Source organism: Sinohyriopsis cumingii, chromosome 10, assembly GCF_028554795.1.
Source record: "Sinohyriopsis cumingii isolate HCF-2022 chromosome 10, ASM2855479v2, whole genome shotgun sequence".
NCBI classification, from domain to species: domain Eukaryota; kingdom Metazoa; phylum Mollusca; class Bivalvia; order Unionida; family Unionidae; genus Sinohyriopsis; species Sinohyriopsis cumingii.
The window spans coordinates 28,928,183-28,945,899 of NC_142970.1; the positions used below are offsets into that span (position 1 = coordinate 28,928,183).

General features: G+C 34.9%; 1 protein-coding gene across 1 annotated transcript in view; it reads right to left on the bottom strand.

The window, feature by feature from the left end:
• Positions 1-2,455: 2,455 nt before the first annotated feature.
• The window catches only part of LOC149789819 (uncharacterized), a 45,665-nt gene continuing 30,403 nt past the window's right edge, over positions 2,456-17,717 (bottom strand). The window contains exons 5-7 of the mRNA XM_089973362.1: positions 10,591-10,646; positions 4,577-5,201; positions 2,456-2,546 (exon numbers count right to left, since the gene is read on the bottom strand). Coding sequence (XP_089829488.1) covers positions 5,139-5,201; positions 10,591-10,646 — 119 coding nt within the window. The 3' untranslated portion in view covers positions 2,456-2,546; positions 4,577-5,138. The remainder of the gene's footprint in view (positions 2,547-4,576; positions 5,202-10,590; positions 10,647-17,717) is intronic.

Consider the following 17,717-nt stretch of genomic DNA (forward strand, 5'->3'; position numbering starts at 1 on the left):
ATGATAGTTCACATTCAAATGTGGACTAATAAAAGTGAAATCAAGTTTGGAGTCGTAATTTGTTCTTGAACCTTACACAATAGGTCACACAAGCCACATTTGCTCCCCTACAAACATACATACATCATGAAATAAAACACAGGCCTCAGTATATGAATCATGAACTGTGCCTAAAGGTATACACATTTTGATGAACATAGACTTTAAATCTTCTTTTTCGTATAAATTCAGCAAAGTATATCCTACTGACCTACTTTTGGTGTGCAACCCTTGATTTACACAATATGCACATATATAAAGTGTTGGCTCTGCATAGGTTTAATATTAAATGTATTACAATTGCCCCTTTAACTTATCACTACCTAGCTCACTTCTGTCCGCAATGGTTTTGGATTTCGGATTCTGCCAATGTGGGTATGTGGCAATGCCTGTCAGTATCATCCAGTGAATCGGTGGATCTCAGCAGGTCATTGTTTTTTATAACAAGCTCAGAATTTGATATGAACAGGTACAGTCAACAAGTTTTATATTTAATTTTTTAATCTCTTTCTCCCTTTAAAGATAAAACAATTTACCAAACTGCAGTACTTAGCGGAAATATGATGGATAAATAGATACAACAGTCTGACGTTATATGCAATACAATTGTTGTGATGTGGCAGAAATAAACTAATACTAGTAACAAAAGGCAAGCATGTCCTCTAACCAAATGAGTAAAGTTGCACATCATTGATGCTTAGGATAAGGTCCCGAGTATGTGACACAAATAATGACTGTATGTAAGTGTTACAATTTTCATCTAAGTATCGATGTGACACATCTAGCAACATTATTTAAGTCTAACAAATTTCATACAGTCATCGATGTGACAAACCTAGCGAAATTATGTAGTAAGTCTATCTGACACCGCGCGACTGTCTAATTTTAATGCGAAAGGAACCTAAAATATTGACCTATGAACTTGAAATAGAATATATGGATATGCATTTTGGTATGTAACATTTTTGGTGACATTATATCAGATTATTAACTGCAGAAAGCTCTTAAGTGAAAGAATGGAAAGGAAATCTGAAAACAAAACGTCTCTGATACGAACTTTCACACATGTTAAGGTCACGACATTCATGTATTTAAATATTTTGCCTAGACACATTTTTCCAAATGACTTAAAACTAGTTTTGGAAAGGAATAAATGAGGGAAAAATACAAAATATAGAGCACCAAGTCTGATAGTGGAACCCTATGGTTAAGTAATGTAATAGAAAATTTACTGTGTTGGTAAAACATCAATGAAAGTTTTCTGTATAAATTGTAAATCTGATGTTGAACCCAACGTACATTCTAATGATAATATATAACCATAGCATGCTTCATCCCCTAATCTTGGGGCCCCGAGTCGCCGAGTGGTCTAAAGCACTTTCTGTTACGGATCACTGCCATCTCACCTCTGTCTGCATGTGTTCGAGTCTCGGATTCAGCCAATGTGGGTATGTGAGAAAGCTTGCCAGTAGCTTCTCGTGGGTAGGTGGTTCTTTTCAGAGATTTCCCGGGTTCCTCCTCCACCATTAATACTGGCCGCCATGTATAGCCTATTGAGTGCTAAAAAATGACATTAACCCTACAAAAACAACAACATCCCCTCATCTCAAATGGCATTAACACAGTAGAGTTGAAATATGCAATACACAAACGAAAACTAGGATCTCAAGTAGCTTTAAAGTTATAGAGTGGAAATGTTCAAATCATTTCCCTACCTTATCTCTTTACATCAACTGGCCTTATTGTGATAGATGGGAAACATGGAATCTAGGCTACTATGCTACATCCCTTATTATCTCAAATTATTTTAAAGTTATACACTGGATATGAGCAATAGAGTCATACTAACACTAGGATGGGTAAATATTATGCCGCTTCCACACAAACTGCTGGAGAAGCTAAAATAAAAAAAAAAATTTCTCACAGCTTCAGTGCTATGTCATATTTGAACTGTCAACACAAATATCGTGATATCCTCCCCTTGTATCAAAAAAGTTTGTTTATATTCATTACTTTTAATGTAATGATCGGAGAATAAAATGAAACAAGCACATAAAAGGGTGTAAAAGTGTGACTAAATTGGCTATTGAATTAGCTGGAAATGCAATAATGCAATACATCATGATAAACTAGAATTAATATTAGTTTCATAATTCGTGCTGGCCTATTTCAAAAATGTTCTCAAAGCGATTATTTTCTTGTCTTAATTATCAATTTTCTTAGGTGTTTAAAGTCAAATAAATTAAATTTTAAAATATTTTTAAAAGTTTCTACTGTTCAAACGTCATACCAAAATCATCAAGTAAACAGGATAACAAAATGTAGACAAACCTAGACAAACATTGTTTGGATGTGCTTTAATGGCTATGCAGCTAAACAGTGAAAACCATGTATGAACCTACATATAAATATACATACCTGAGCTCGAATAACTTCTCTGTGACGAGAATGGTCATCAGTTTTGTGAGGAGACTTCCAATGCATGCATACGACAGCTGACCACATTCCTGTTATGAAGAGAAAATGGATATTTGTCTTCATGTCTACAGGTCCTGAGGAGCCTCCATGGCAATCCGAAGTTTTTATTTTGTGACAGAGAAACATAGGAACAAAATTAGATTCCTTCTTGTTCTAAGTTGGATTAGTTGCTCAACATAACATTTTGTGTTGAAGGGTTTTAATGGTATCAACATAAACATGCTTCTGTATCCAACCTGCTCTTTCAGCAATGTTGTATCTCCTCTCTATCTGACTTGAAACCATTGGTATCAACATAAACATGCTTCTGTGGATCAAAGTGTCCAACATACTCTATCAGTAATATTGTATCGTTCTCTGTCCAACTTCTGCCATTAGTATCAATATAAATGCATTTTAGAGACAAGTGCCCAACCTACTCTTGAAGCAAATGCTTCATGTCCCCTACAGCTGACTTGTAACCATTTATAGCAACATAAAAGAGTTTGTGAAACAAGTTAAACAAGAGAATCAGCAAGCAACGGAATCACAAATGCAATCATGCTATCTTGTCCCCAACTCAAAGAAGACAACACAAAACTAAATATATGCCATTAAATCCATCAATAAGAACAATTAAGCTAGTTTCTTTCAGCTGTAAGTTAGAAAAACAATTAATACAAAAATCATGGAAACACAATGACTACCTGCATAAGGCAACTCTGTTATACATTAGGTTGCAGTGCAATATCACTTTGCTTTTACTACCTTTTCTACATTTCCAAAATATTTCCAAAATTCAGAAATCCAAAATAACTTCTCTTGTTTTTACCAATTTGTTGCAATATGACCAGAATTCCTGTATTCTTTTCAGGTTACATAATTTAAGTTATCATCTTATTCGAATATGTTAATCTGCAAACTTACACTTTTCACTAAATACAGAAATGACACTGACCTATTTTGAATACCATGGGGGCTTTTCCTAAAGAACTGTGTACTATGATGATGTCTGACTATTTCTATAAAATACCATGGAAGCAATCATATAGGTAAATGTGCATGTCTGACTATTGCTGTGAGCATTTCATCATTCTGTCGATCAAATTAAATTAGTATAGTCAGTAATAACAGGTACATTTAACCGTGTTTTATTAGCACCTTGTCCATTGAATAATTAAATAATGTCAGTAATAATTGCCTCCAATGAATCATGCCGTATGATCACCTTGTTTATAAATGAAAGTCAGTAATAACTGACTTCAGTTAGTCATGTTTTGTCTGCAACCTTGTCTATCAAATTAAAGAATTTAAGTCAGTAATGATCTGCTCTAACCATGTTTATCGTCACCGTGCCTCATAAGACACTATGTAACAGACCAAGGCCTACGACACTAGAGTATGCCTACTCATGACCTAAACCCTATTTGCATCAAGAATCATCAAAGAGTTGACCAATTGAAAATAGTAGTATTGAATAAAGGAGTAGAACTCATAATAAATGGGTCATTTGGAAATCACTTATATGGACATAAATAAGAATTCTCAGTCAAAAAGATGATTCTAGTACATTTGTGCTTGCCAAGTAGGTAGGTAGGTTAATAGCATCAGAAAGAATATCATTCTTCATTGAAATAGGGATGAAATGGAAGACATAGCCAAAATGAGGTTAATGGAGCAGCTACAACCAAATTTTATCCCAGATCATAGCAAAAGATTTAGAACTTTTAATGGATGTGAGTTAGCCATGACAATACAAGACATTATATTTTCCTTATGGTATGGTTATTTAGAGACAAAATGTCCATTATGATATATACTTGAGAACTTTAAAACTATTTACCATTTGACAATCACCATTGTTTTAAAAGAATCATTGTCAAATATTTAACAGGTTTATCATACATATATAAAGAGTATTGAAGATTGAAAATCACTGGAATTATTTCCACTGAAAAAGGGGATATATAAGTGTATGTAACAAACAATTGTATTAATGAATTTGTTATACTAATACAGAATGGACATGTGACTAAATATAGTAGAAAAGGTACCCCGGAAATATTTATTGATCATTTACCTTCTAAGTGTATTTTACTCTCTTGGAATTGTTTCTGATGCTGATAGGCTTCGTGCAGGGTGATGGCCTGAATTTCATGTATATGTAACTGTACTTGGAAACCATGGAATCCAATAAAACGTTCAAAGTCACGACGTACATGATTTGTTTCTTGTAATCCACCAAATGAGCTCTAACATTATTCTTAGAGAACCAGATTCATTCCACACTGGCTACTAGACTTGCATCCTTTCACTGATCTATTGAAATACGTCCACAGCCTGTTGTTGGAGCAGGAACTGAACTTCAATTTCGTATTATACTTTACAGAAAGATGTATCAAATCGGTCAACTGTTCCTGTAACCCAACTGTGATCATTGTTCAGCAATCTCTTACAGGTCAAGAATTTGATTTCTTTCTCAAGGATTGATTGGTAGATGTTGAAATACGGTACTGGTACTTGGCTGAGAAGAATCTCCATCAGAGATTCTTTAAAAGCAGTTACAAATATGTAGATGGCTGATATGCTCCTGGGTATTCAGTTTACTTGAATTAGCTGGACCTTCCTCTTCTTGGTCCTTCTTAGACCCAGGTTCCACTCTCTGTTGTTATGTACATCTGCTGTTGGGGACAGTCGTCTTTGATCTGCAGAGCCAAGGAATACTTGTGTATGCTGACAGTTAAGTGACCATTTATAATTAAGACAAAAGCAATTCCACACATGAATTGAATGTCACAGGATAGCAATTACTATGTTGATAATAATGCCATTAGGATTAATATAGAAGTCCATACTATATGGGGACATGCTGATTAGGGTATATTCAATATAAAATAGAACTTGAAAATGTACAGTATATCAACTAGGAATTTGGAGTAACTACTAGTATAGGCCAGTCCTGTCTATTCTCTGAAAGTATATTATTATAGATAATTGAAGTCGGCTATAAGCTGTCTTTGCCAAATTATGTCATTGTGTTCATATTTCGTTACAGCAGACAATAAATATATGCCTTAACCTGTTTATTTTATTTTTCACATGTACTGAGTTTTGTCCACTAGCATACTGCTCTATGGAACTTTGTGCAATTTACTCAGGACTCAATACATTTGCTTTAGATCACACAGATACACAATGCTTAGTTTAGCGATATCTTTAAATAAATACATTTAGTTAAATCTTTAATGACTTGTATTTAGGGCACACTTTGCTGCAAAACCGAGCATAACGTGTCCAAAATACATGTATATGCCTTTGGTAAACTAATGAGTGTCTGAAATACACTCCTATTGTACAAGTGAGGAAACAGTGTCTAAAATACACTCCTATTGTACAAGTGAGGAAACAGAGTCTAAAATATACTCCTATAGTACAATTGATGAAACAGTGTCTAAAATACATGACTATTGTAAAACTGAACACACATTGTCCACAACAAATTACAACTGAAAAACTGAGCACAAATTGTCTGCAGTATGGGAATATTGTAAAACTGAGCACATATGTATATTGATAAAATAAAGTCTGTAATAAATGCTTACTGTAAAACTGAATGCACAGTGTCTGCATACAATCACTGCAATAAATATGTCAGTTGTAGAACTGAATACACAGTGTATGCATACAATCACTGAAATACATATATGTCAATTGTAGAACTGAGTATATAGTGTCTGCAATACATGCCAACTGCAAAACAGAGCAATGGTGTCTGACGTGCATGTATATGCCTATAGTACAACTCAGCACACACTGTCTGATCTTCATGCCTATTGTAAAATGATACACACTCTCTGAAAAACATGTGTATTGCAAAACTGGACACAGAGTCTGAAATACATGTTTTTTTGTACTCCCAAGCACATGTTATATGAAATACATCCTGACTGCAGTTATGAATAAAGTGACTGAAATAAATGTTCATACTTATTGTAAAATTCCTAAGCATTGTCTTGCTTAGTTCAAGGGGTCACTATATGAGTTGAACCAACCACCATCATCCTAGGAAAATCATTTACATTTGTTCGCAAATGTCTGCTAACTTACACAAAGCGACATCACATCTAAACAGGAAATACAATACTGATCAAATTCATCTTCTTGACTTTTACTTGGGTGACAAAGGAAACAAATTTGATTTGAAAGATTCAGGTTCTTACATGACAAATTCTGATTATTTCTTTTCTTTGCAGAAAATGCAACACAATGTGAATACCTTTAACTGTGTAGGTATTATATTTGATAAAACAATATACATTATAGTGAACTTAATTACATGGGTTTGTAATTTAACAAGAGTCACATCGACAATTAATGTACTCATGGCTGTTGAAGATTAAAGTGCCTTGCACAGCGTATTTTTTTTTTCATTGCTTTATTTACATCTTATATTAATATTGTTATTATGTTTCATTTATAGATGTAAATACAGTAACAAATATTGATAATACCATCTCTACAAATGTTCATATAACGTAAACTAATATCTAACAATATGTGGAATATTCTTCACGTTATCACAAGTCATGTAAAAATGGTACACCACATAGCCAGGCTAAAATATACTGACACATTATTTCAGGTGATTGTCAATTAAAAACCTCGATGAATGGATTAAAAACCAATTTCCAAAATATAAATTATCCAACATATACAAATGATTCTGCGCTGAACAATGACGGTAATCTTACTCAACATGAGGCTTTAAACACAGCAAAATGTAAAATAGAGAAAATATCATTTATTTCACAATACAATAAAATCTTTCATTACCTAATATAGGCCTTATAAATAATCAATATTTGAGTCTCCTAAGTTTATCAAATAAAAACAGCACAAAAACACATATAAGACCAAAGGATTTGTAAATTTTTATTTAGAACTAAACATTCACAAAATAAAAAGAAGATATTTGTTGTCATCAAAATATAACAGGCATCGATGCTCTCAATGTACAAATATAAGTGAAAGTACTTATTTTAGTAGCACCAATACAAAAGAAGTATTTTCTCTTTGCAATGACTCTAACTGCGTATCAAGTGACGTGATTTATTTGATAACCTTTAAAAAATGTTACATACAATATGTTGGACAAATACTTCAACAAGTTTCTAAGATAATGAATGATGATTGTCTCTGTTTTATTATTTTACTAACATTGAAAGCTATAGACATGTATGTAATGTTACAAGGTCAACAGAAGGCTATACCGACTCACAATGTTTAATTCCCATGCAAGCTTATGATGACCTCCGCTATTGATTTCCGAAGATGCCAACAATGATTACACCCTATTAACTTTCCATGCAGAACTAGAGCTACCCATAACATTATTTCAATAAAGGGCCTACTGGTGCACACGAAATTTTAATTCCGTAAAGAGACTGTAGTGGCCACTGTAACTACTCTAAATTTAGCGTTTTATCTTCTGCAAAAGACTTATGAATTTATAAACACGTGAACTGTAATGGCCATTGATAGACATTTTCTTCATGAAAATTATTGTGCAGCGATAAATGTATGGAAATTATTATATAAATTAACATTGAAAAGAAGTATAAAAATGGTGACAAATACGAAAATATTAAGGTGACTATTAACTATATATGAAAGCATGCCATTTTTAGTTCCTGATTAACTGCTGATTCAGTGGTACGTTCATGATTCCATACTTCACTAATTGTATAGCGAACTGTTGATTTATAAAACTTATGTTTTTTTTCAGAAACCATATGATATAATTTCCCTGAGCAATATTATTTTACACCTCAAAACTGCTTAGTTGTTTTGCGATACAAGAAGGCTAACTATGATGACAATATGAAACAATTATCTGATGGACATTTTAGGTCAAGTCAGACAGAATAGTTAATTGCCCAGGTCCTCGAACGTGTGATGTAGAACGATAATAAAGTATAATTGCTATTATTACAACGTAGTGTCTTCTCTGTTTAAACAGATCATGTGATGCACCTATTTTGTTCTAAAGGTCCGATCTGTTTGACGCACATCCACATTGTTTTGCTTTTGTCTTGCATCTAGTATACTGGTATTTATTAAGAGGGATGCACTTTTGGAGTGTCATGTAGTGAAATATGTTACATGTAATTCCAATAGGTGGTCTTTGCACATTTAAGTCTGTTGCAAAACAGTAATTACCGATCCAAACTAACTGTAGTTTATTCACTGCATTGCAAAGTATTGGCATCCAAACGCAGTCTAAATAGATACAAAGAAACATAGAGAGTTTGCACAAACATGGCTTTTAAATCTTTAAAACAACCAAATCATTCATGGGGAACAATATTAGAATGTGTTCTTTTATGCTGACATGTGTATTTAGTGAACAAATGTACCAACATGATAAAAAATTTTTTGCATAAAATCGGCAGAGGTGAAAATTCCAAAAGCAGACATGTTATTGTCACCTTGTTAGTTTGCAGAATGGGGTAATGAGTTTTCAATAGTTTCCTTGTTCATTAACATACATTAATGTTGGTGTCTGCAGCAACTGTTTTGCATATACAGTATGTATAACGTAATGGATCTATTTGTTAATTTCAGATCTGATACTCAGAAACATGGACTAGATAAGAATTTTCATGCACAAGGAAATTGCACTATTTCTTCTATGTTGAAAATAAAACCGCAAGGTCTTTTAAGGTAAGCAAAGGCATGAAATTGGAAATAATATCTTTTAAAATCATTCATGCAGTGCAAAACAAAGGTCGTGGCTACAAAGATGAGTCCTGCATCTAATCAAATGGATCAGCTTGATATGCCTAAAACATTTTACGAGGACTATGGATGTCGCATAAAAGAGATATTGCTCGTCTTGTCCTGAAAATATTTTCATATGAAGGGGTTATGTTTTCATTTATTTTCATTTTTAGAAAGTGTTGGTTGTTGAACAGATAATCGTGAAACTTACCAACACTTGCTTAAAGCTTGAGCAAATAGCCCATCTGAGGGAAGGCTCAGCAACCCATGTTTTCTTTGCAGGTTGCGATATTGTATTAATGAGGGATGCTGTTATACAAAAAACAGGTATCCATGGTGAATGAAGATAGTGTTATATACAATTAAAGCTGTCACCAGCTGCGAATAATGGGAAAAGGCAGAAAAGAACAGAAGGCCGAGTGGTCTAAAGTGCTCACTGTTACGTATCACTGCCATCTTACCACTGTCAGCATGGGTTCGAGTCTCAGGCTTGGCCAAAGTGGGTATGTGAGAAAGATTGCCAGTAGCTTCTCATATGTTGATGGTTCTTTCTGGGCTTTTCCTGGGTTCATCCTCCGCCATTTATACTGGCCATCATGTATCTTGCGCTGAAAAATGGCGTTAAACCTTACAAAAACAACAGCAATAACAATAACAGAATTGGCCATTGCAGGCAAGTGTTGCTGAGCACAGGTTAACCTTTGAAAAGTGTTTTTTTTGAGAAAATATCGTGTACCAGCTAAGAATATAAGTATCGTTGATACTAGTATTATTACAATATATATATACAAGGTTATGTACACTGTACAACAATCTCATAATTACGTGTATAAATTGTGGGTAGCATAGTGTCTACGTTTATGAATCTGATATATTGAAGTGGATGGAAAAGTGTCTATGCTTATGAATCTGATATATTGCAATGGATGACAAAGCGTCTACGCTTATGAATCTGATATGTTGTAGTGGATGGCAAAGTGTCTACGCTTATGAATCTGATATGTTGTAGTGGGTGGCAAAGTGTCTACGCTTATGAATCTGATATGTTGTAGTGGGTGGCAAAGTGTCTACGCTTATGAATCTGATATGTTGTAGTGGATGGCAAAGTGTCTACGCTTATAAATCTGACATGTTGTAGTGGATGGCAAAGTGTCTACGCTTATGAATCTGATATGTTGTAGTGGATGGCAAAGTGTATACGCTTATGAATCTGATATATTGTAGTGGATGGCAAAGTGTCTACTATTGAGAATCTGTTATATTGTGGTAGGTGGCATAGTCTCTACGCTTAAGAGACTGATGTAGACTACTTACATGTGTAGATGTCTCCTCACTTAAATGTTGTGTTCGTTGATTGTTCTCAGGGACTCCTAGGGAGGTGTTTTTTCCAGCAAGAAAAACAAAACAAAGAAGATGATATTAGCTTTGCCAACAGAACCATGACACTAAATTTGAAATATGGTATTAATTAAACTCTGCAAAAATTAAAAACTATTATTACATTTGTCTATGAAAACTAGTCTGCTAACAAGAATGTTTTAACAAGTTTCTAGCCTTTTCAAATTTATGCACAATTATGTGGGTTTGGATGGAAAATATAAAATAGAATATGGTATAGCTCAGTATTATTCATGTGCATCTAGATACATGTCAAGTTTTGCCTCTGCAAAATTCAAGTTTACTATATTGATGATATTAACAATTGTATTGAATTGCTCTTTTGTCTTCATATGTTGAGGAAGAGAGGGGTCTCTGAGTAACTCGATTTCCTAGACACTTATGCTCATGGATGACAAACATTCAAACCTTATCAGTATGGCATCCATATGACAATCAGAAAGAGTAATGAAACATGTTTAAGACTACTGCCATATTGGTCATATTGTACTTCCGATCGGCACTAGTTTCATTCAAGACTGACTATATGCCATAAGAATACTGTCAGTGAAATCTACATGCTGATATACTATTCGTTCAGATGGTTTAGTGATGACAAGGTTTTCAAGATGATATCAGATGGCACCATTTTCATTTAGGACTAACATGACACCAGAAGAAGTCTTCTGGTGAAAAACCCATACTGTGATTTCCACTCGAGAGGAATAGCAATATTAAATTGGGTTTTCAATATGACTGCCATGGAAGCTATAATGGATGTAATATCAGCACTGCTTTCATTATGGCCAACTAGACATCATAGGAAGTTTGTCTAAATCATTGCGAATAAAAGGAGCAAAATTGTTAAGATGGCCCCTGTGGTTTGTTACATTGGCTACGTGACACTGAGCCAATGATCTAGTCAAAGACAAATACATTATAATCATCTATGGGAACTTAAAAATAGCCCAAAATTCATATTGTAAGCCTTAAGATGCATGTTGAAGACTTGGAGGCAACACTAAAGGCCACAGAGAATGCGACAGATGAGGCAATAATAAGAAGCTACGAAAGTCGAAAACAAAGTAAGATTGCCTGAGGTCAGCCAGTCGCTTATTCAAGATAAAGAGTTTGCCAGTACTGATAAAAAATAACATAGAACAAACACTGAATATTTTTATCTAAATACAACCATGAAAGATAATATATTCCCAATTATGAGGGAACTAAACAAATGTCAGTGAATTTTGGTTAGCACAGATACAATTTTTGACAAGTGCCAAAGTTACAAGTATTATGCACATCATAGCCAAAAGACAAAGACAAGGAAACAGTACTTCTTTGTTTTTTCATCATTGTAGGAGAGGGCTACAGACAAAATAAAATATGTGTGGGGCTTGTGGGACACAAATAATTGGCAAAAAAAGCTTGCATACTGCAAAGAGCAAGAACTATCCTCATCTATCATTCATCCCAATTTTAGAGTACTTTGTTTTGGTAATATTCACAAGGATGGCACATGCACAACGAGAAAATACAAAACTCCCTCGATAAATTGCACGCTGGATAAATTGTGAACATATTTATAACAGGCATGAATCTCATAAAATATGCCAAAGGATGTGGCCCTTATTGAAATGGGAAGAAAAGCGTGATTGAAGTTGGTAAATAAAGCTGCAAAAGTTTGCTTGTTGTATCGTTAAAACAAACCTGTGATTTGTGTCTGAAAAATTGGAATCGACATCATGAAATGTACAACTTATCATAGGAACTCATTCTTATAAATTGTTACATTTTCTTTACAATATACATCCTCAGTACACTTTAAATAACAATTTTTGATGTAATTTTGATCAGTGACAATGTCACTAGTGCCTACTAGTGGGAACACTTTAAGGAACAAATGGCCAAAAAAAAACTTTTGTCAATTGGAATTATTGGTTTATTCAATAGATTTTGTTTCTATTTGTGCGTTATCATAATAAATGAGACATGTCATCATGTACCCAAACATAAAGACGTAAATCTATCATCAAATATATGCCCGTGTTTCATTGAGAACCTAATTAACTCCTGTGTTTAAATCTCATATTTGAAGATGTATTTATTGCATAGTAGCACTCAATTAAAAGCACACCTCTACTGTATTATCGTACTAATTATACCTTTTTTCATGTCAGAGGGAATGGAACATGAAACCATTTTCTCGTCATGCTAATCCTAAATGTGGTTACAGCTGTGTGTTGTGTCAGTTCATTTCCCTTGACCAATTAAACACTGTTATATTATTATTGTGTGGGCAACAATTAATCTGCATTTAATTATCCTAATCAGTCACAAATATAATAAAAAATTTCAAGGAAGGCAATCAAAATGAGTTTCTTTTGAATTCATTGCTTTGTTTAATTGCTAAGGTTCATAATGGAGTAGTGACTTTAAAATTCCTGATGTGGAACTCAGACATCTGCTACATGACGAGAAGCAGCTTCATTATTACTTGAAATAAAATCATAGTATCAATAGTCCACTAAAAAAACAATTTAGAAAATTAACTTTCAACGTTGATGGTTATTTCACTAAGAGATTTCTGTAATTTATCAATTCAAGGAAGAGTTTTTGTTATGCAAAAGGCAGTGAAATAATGCACAATGTTGCGGAGGAACATAACATTCCACTCGTATATATAATGTGTGAAGTCTCGCAGAGTTATGTTTTCATGGTCTATCAGAAATTGGTTATCTTGGGAATAAGGGCATATATGCTAAAAATAATACCTTCATTAGAAAAAGCTGTTTTGTGAGAATTGTTTACAAACCGATCATAAGATAAGCATTCTTCCATTAAACACTACTCTACACCTACCCCCATTAAATTGTCTTTTCGATGTCTAACCATTAGCGTACCCCATTCTCCATTTGCTTGAGGTCTCTATTTAAGTCTTGCCCTCACTGTTTTGTATGCTGTACATTTTTGGACCGATTGGCACATGAGTGATTTAGGAAGAGGGGTATAGTGCACAATGCACCTGAAAAATCGACTGTAGCTCAGTCACAGGAAATGTATTGCACTGCAGTGGTTCCGGGAAACACTCAACTGCGCATGGGGTGTCGGTAAGTGAAAGATAATAAAAATCATGGATGACAAGAAGGTAGGATTTCGGCTGCTTGGGAGCTATTGTAATCTATGGATCTGAGTCCCCTTTGATATTGTTATAGTAAAGCCGCATCTGCAATTACACCCTAAGACCCTTGTTGGTATCATTATCATAGCAATACCAAGAAAGAGTTTCAGGTCAATGCACACATCTACATCATTTTTCAGGTCCAAGAGGACTTACAACTTGCTCTTAGCAGCCTTGCACTATGAAAAGGCACTAAGTTTGGGGTGATTGGATAATCCTGAATAGATGAGTGGGCGATGTATATGCAGCATCTATTCTTGCATCTCTCCTAGATGTTGCGGCAGCCATTATGTTTTCATCCGTGTATGAGTTCTATCCCATCTGACAGCCTCACTAAAACAACCTGGCCACTATGAGGACTGTGAAGTGGGCTCATTGTGCAGTGTGGTAGAAAACATTGAAAATACCCACTGAGCACAACGCCTAACAAGGGCAAGCTGGTAAATGCAAGCGATCTTGGAAAACCAAGTGAAAAAACAGGTGCAACCGTATGTCTAACCTATCAGGAAAGAAGTCTCAAGCGTGCAATTATCCTGAAGAAAACTGATGGTGGTGACATATGCAAGTGTGCCGATTTAAGTTTGGGTTCTAGGCAATGAAAACAAGAGAAAGAACAAGAAGCAGTGTGTGCTTGCTGAAACTAAATGATTTCAAACCTATGAAAAATACTTACCAATTATATTGGCCACAATAAAAATAACACATTCAACCCTTATGAGTTGGCTAGCAAAAATATTTCAGTTAGTCTTCACATTTGGTAGTGCTACGAGTCAACAAGAATGAAGCGTTGAGTTTTGACGTGGTGGTCCCTGGAAGAACTCCAATGGCAACAATGTGGATGCAATTTTAAGTCTTGACATGTACGCCTTCTACCCCGGAAGTAGACTGGGCATAGGCATGGAAGAGAGTGCCCAAATGTTTAAATGTTTCACTGCAAGAGCAATGGGATAACATAGCTTTCTATTTATGGACAACGTATTCAATATTTGGACAGCTGTGAACTTTGGCCGTTGCCCTGAAATGTCATCCAGTTATCACTGTTAAGCTTGACCATCACTGAGAAAATGCTAATAACAATAAGGCTGCTCGCAATGAACGCTTGCTGAAATGGTATATTTCGAATGGGCATGCTTACACACAATGATGAAAGAAACATACCGATGTATGTGTATCTGAATACAAGGAAACTGATCACCTTATCATCAGCATATTCGCAGTGCAAACCACTGCAAGCCCATGGCTCACTGGCTGGATACTAACCAAGGCAGGCTGAAAAATCAAATACACCCCAGCTGGGAAACCATCTTGCTGGTTGGTTCAAGCATGCTTAATCTTAGGAACATCATTAAATACTATGAGCTCACAGTTGCAGTATAAGTAAATATGTGATTCCATGCTAAACTGTATTGACATTAACTTTATGAACATGCTGCCCTCGTTTCCTACTGAACTGCATGGTTGCAAAGGATTATATTGACATCATCCAAGTGCACTGCACATGGCCCTGCTATATGGATGATTTCAATACAATTAGAGTATAAATCTGTCTGATAAGAATGCGCTGCCCTTATATGCAAGAACAGATGTAATGTTCTATCTAACAGCAACATAACATTTTCTCTCGGGGTACAGTTGTGTTTTGTGTTAAGAATCGAAACCTCGCGTCCACTGACAGCACATGAGAATATTTTAAATGCTACATTGAAGGTAAAAATGTAACATTTTAAAAATGTGACTACCTTTTTTATATATTTTGTGTAATAAGCTGTAACATAACCAAAAGTACATCAAAATCAGGCCTAAATTGAACTTATAGGATTAATTGTACAGTTGTAATTAAATATTTCCATTCTGTTCCATTTCCATTATGTTCATGTTTACAGTAGTACTGCCTTATCCATTATATTTTAAATGTGCTGAGGGAAATTCTATTTAAAGGGTTGATATTTATTAATTTTAATAACATTAAATATACTGTTTACTTGGCAAACCCCAACAGTAATGTGATGAAATAGCATTTTTGGAAAGAACATAAAGGTATGATAATATTTTATTCAATAGTATATGACAATTACTCCATGTGTGTTTGCAAAGGTATAAAAATATAAGAAGTTGATGAAGAAGCAATGTTGTATTCATATTACTCATGTTATTTCTGAAATGAGACAGGAATGATACATATCCAAGCAAATAAAACCCAAATGAAAAATATTTTCTACACTGGATAATCGTCTCCTACGTCTACATCTAATGTAATGAGTGGTCAGTCATCTTCTGTGTCTAGATGCAACGTACAAAGCGGATAACGGCCCCCTGTGTCTACATCTAATGTAAAGAGTGGTCAGGCATCTTCCATGTCTAGATGCATGGTACAAAGTGGATAACGGCCCACTGTGTCTACATCAGCGATATCTAGTGAACACTTGACTGTGTGTCTACATCCTAGGTATAGAGTGGGAAACCTACCAATGCACCTACATCATTCGTACAGAATGGACAATCCATAATCAAAACTGCAAGTATTGCACTATGGTTCTTATCTACTGTGTTTGTGATTTAGATTTTTAATGTAGCTTTGACAAGTGTTCAGTCATATCGCTATGATGTATGCATTGTGTCCATTTATAGTGGTGTCTAACGCTGGAGCATCATGTCTAACCAAGTCACATTATCTTGAAACAAGGCCGTCCAGTGCTAAGCACCTAGCAAGGCAGCTGTTTGTACCATATTTTAAAGTCTTTGGTATGAATCAGCCAGTGTTCGAAACTGTGACCTCCCGCATCCATCATATTTACTGAATGAGAAACTCGTGACTACCAGATTCAATGTCAGTCCTGATTTTCGTATTTTTTCGAGGCTTGGACATCTGTGAGGATTTATGGGGTGTTTCATTGGAAGGATTCTTTTTAATTATAGTGTGTTCATGTATTATTTCAGTTGGTGGACTCCACCAACTAGTAGTGTTTTAATCACGAATTGGTCAAATAGTTATTTAGAATGAAGCATTTTCGATTTTTAGCATTAGTTTTGATGGTTGATGAAATACGTCTGCATTTTGTAATCCAGCTATGACTGATGAAATATTAACTTTATGTGCAGAAAACTAAAATGTCATAATTGTGATAGAAAACATCACAATTAAGAACGTTAAAACAATGTATGAAGAAGTTGTACACAACTCTTAATGTTAGCCTGGACACACGACTGATGATGTATGATACAGGGCAATTAGATTACACGGCATACAGAGCTCTTAATGTTAGCCTGGACACACGACTGATGATGTATGACTGATATAGGGCAATTAGATTACACGAAATACAGAGCTCTTAATGTTAGCCTGGACACTAGACTGATGATGTATGACTGATATAGGGCAATTAGATTGCATAGCATATAGAGCTCTTAATGTTAGCCTGGACACACAACTGCTGATATATGACACAGGGCAATTAGATTACACGGCATACACAGCTCTTAATGTTAGCCTGGACACACAACTGCTGATGTATGACACAGGGCAATTAGATTACACGGCATACACAGCTCTTAATGTTAGCCTGGACACACGACTGCTGATGTATGACACAGGGCAATTAGATTACATGGCATACACAGCTCTTAATGTTAGCCTGGACACACGACTGATGATGTATGATACAGGGCAATTAGATTACATAGCATATAGAGCTCTTTGCCATAGCTTTGGCACAAGACTGATTATGTATGACACAGGGCAATTAGATTACATAGCACATAGAGCTCTTTGCCGTAGCTTTGGCAAAAGACTGATGATGATGGAATTATATGTGGCCATCAGATTGCATAAATGAGTCTTTCAAACACAAATGAGATGGGTTAGTTTCAAAATAATTTATCTCAT